The 2,897-nt window shown below is 36.7% G+C and overlaps 1 protein-coding gene across 1 annotated transcript; it reads left to right on the forward strand.

Moving 5' to 3' along the window:
- The first annotated feature begins 225 nt into the window (after positions 1 to 225).
- On the forward strand, positions 226 to 2,518 carry LOC105960427 (uncharacterized). The gene is made up of 4 exons (XM_012984599.2): positions 226 to 825; positions 948 to 1,248; positions 1,851 to 1,952; positions 2,047 to 2,518. The coding sequence occupies exons 1-4, from the start codon at positions 463 to 465 to the stop codon at positions 2,130 to 2,132; spliced, it is 852 nt and encodes a 283-aa protein (XP_012840053.1). The 5' UTR covers positions 226 to 462; the 3' UTR covers positions 2,133 to 2,518.
- The last annotated feature ends 379 nt before the right edge of the window (positions 2,519 to 2,897 follow it).

Raw genomic sequence — 2,897 nt, forward strand, 5'->3', positions numbered from 1 at the left:
TTACTGACTAAATAATTAATTAGTCAGTGGGGTATTAATCCAATCTCACCTAATTCATTGTAATCCGATATAGGTAAGTAAACGAGGCCTTAATGTACAACCCGAACCCAAAAAGCGAAGGCCATTTTGATTCTTGAATTTCTTTTAGTCCCGAAATTACCCCTCCCCCGTATGGCCGTAACATTAATAAAAGCAAGCCTCCTGTCTTCGTCAACATTCCCCCCTCTCTCTCTCTAAACATTAAATCCTTCTCTCTCTTCTCTCTCTATCTCTCTCTATCTCTCTCTATACTTTTTAGGCTTGGGAAATTGGGACCCACAAAGGTCGCCGAAATTCTCATAATTATATCTTCAGAAGGAAGCAGACCCATCACTCAAAGCACTTGACCACACTCACTCACTCTCACTCACTACTCATCACTCTCTCTCTCTCTTCTTTTTTGTTTCTCTCTCTAATTTCGCCATGGAATTGGCTGACAGTACTGATGCAGCTCAAGGGGCTGGGTTCTGGTTGCCATCTGAGTTCTTCGATGATTTTCTCACCGACAAAGAAAACTTCCGTGCTGACTCGGACTCCGAGTTCTTCTTTCCCACCGAGTTCCCTTACGACTTTGAAACTCAGTCAACACTGGACCACGCCGGAAGTTGGTCGAGCGGCCGTTCAAAGGACGCCGTTGAGGATCTGATTTCGAAGCTGAAGCTCCACGGCGCTGATGTGACCCGACCCACCAAACATTCGGGCCTCCTGCCCCACCCGAGAACCCTGGATCAACTTCGACCCGCACCCACCACAAACCCTAACCACTCTGCTTTTCAAAACGTTTATGTGAGACTCCTCCAATTTTTTCTAAAAAATATTTTTTTTTCTAGAAATTTGCATGATTAACCCGTGTTTTTGTTTAATCATTTTTTTTTGTAATAACAATATATTAATTGTTGGTTGTGCAGTTACAGCAGCAGCATATTGCGAAACAAAGCGGTGGGATTTGGTACAGTGAGCCGCAAATGTACCCAATGAGGTCCGGAAGGGAAATGGGCCAAGGCGCGTGGCTCATTCACCACCAGAACCCGACCCGTATTGTTGGGTCCGGTCATACGGCGGTTTTGTCGGGTGGATCTGTTGGCGGTGGCGGTGGCGGTGGCGGTGCGGCGGTGAAAAGAAAAAGTGCTGGGACAGGTGTGTTTTTGCCTCGAAGATACGGGAATATTAATGACAGTAACGCTCATTCAGATTCTCGCAAGAAGCCAGGTTTTTTTTTTTTTTATTTAATTTTTTCCTTTTTCATTTTTCCCATTTTCTTGCTTTTGTTTTTATATTTTTTTATTTGGAATTATTTGAATTTTGGATTTTTTATGGCATGCTTTTATTTTGTGATCTATTTGCTTTATTTGGAGATAGACCCATTTCTGTCTTTATCTCTTCCAAGATTGGGACCCTTCTGTGCAATAATGGGCCATTTGTTTGACCATTTTTTTCTTTTCATTTTTTGGGTTATGGAGCCATTTTATTTCAAATAAAAACATTCAAATACATTTGAACCTCTATAAATTAACACAGTCGCTCGGGACTAACAAAATTCTATTAATTTAGCAAAATATTAAATTATCGAAAGAATAACTTAATATGTTTTCACCTAGTCGGGGTCAAATAAATTAATATTTAAGCGAGGTTATTAGTTTATCGATGTTATACTGTAACTACCCATTGGCTTTGTATCCAATAATTTTGATCCCGAATCTTTAATTATGAGCAAAAATCAGGAGCAAATCTTTGATATTTTCGTATAACATGCTTCTCTCTACTATTTATATCTAGTTGCGATTCATCTAATTATTTTACTCCGATTTCAGGTTATTCGGCGCTTAACAAGAATGTTGATAACATGAATGGCTTTGTTCAATATCGACCACACTGTCACCCCGATTTCGCCGGGCGATTGAACCCCAACTATGGTATGGAACTTTTTTTTGTTCGGTTCTAATTAAATGATCTGAATTAGTTTACATCTTTTTATTTTGGATATTCATTGATTAATCATATGATCAGAAATGTTGATGGCTCGAAGAAACGCGCTAATGTTTGCAACACCGGCAAATTTTGCTACTCGAAGGCTCCTTTCCGATGGCTTGTAAATTCTTCAACAGTGCTTTTAGCGTAGTTTGTTGTGTGGGGCCCGTTTTTTCCAATGGTAGAAATTAGAACTTACTAGGTAAGAAATGTAGCTATTACAAAAGTTTGATCATGTGTGTGTAGTAGTTAGGAAGTGCAATAAGAGAGATCACAAGGATGTTATTTTTTTTTTTTTGTGGCATTGGTTATTTTGTAATAGAATGTAGTAGTTAGATTTGATTTTAGTGGGGAAATAACATAGATTGGTTTGGTTTGGTTTTTACTTGGGGCTGTTTTTTTTTTTTTGAGTTTTGAAATTAATCCACAGTCCTCGTGTAATGTACTATTTGCATTCAATTGCTAAAATTATAAATGTAATAACAAAAGGTAGTTTTGTCATTGATGCAAATAGTTGATAATTTATTGTCATTTTACTTACTAATCAATTATTGCCTTTGTGCAATTATCGTTGTGGTTATTTATGAATTGGGGGTTAGGGTTTGGTGACATAATGTTGCATGGATATTTTTTTTTTCTTGTTTACAAATAAAAAAATAAGATTTTTTTTTTATATTATTTGTTGTTCTGAGTTCAGTTTGTAATTATTTTTTTCTTACTAATTTTCTTCTTATTATTAATATTAACAAGTACCTTGTTTCCCTGTAATCCACGTTAAATACAAATTTCAAATTAATTATTAGATAAAAATATGTACATATATGCATTATAATATTTTTATCTAATTGTTTTCTAGTAACCTTCAAGTAGGGTATGGTGTACGCGTATCA

Source organism: Erythranthe guttata, chromosome 6 (genome assembly GCF_056151865.1).
Source record: "Erythranthe guttata isolate IM_541 chromosome 6, IM_541, whole genome shotgun sequence".
NCBI classification, from domain to species: Eukaryota; Viridiplantae; Streptophyta; class Magnoliopsida; order Lamiales; family Phrymaceae; genus Erythranthe; species Erythranthe guttata.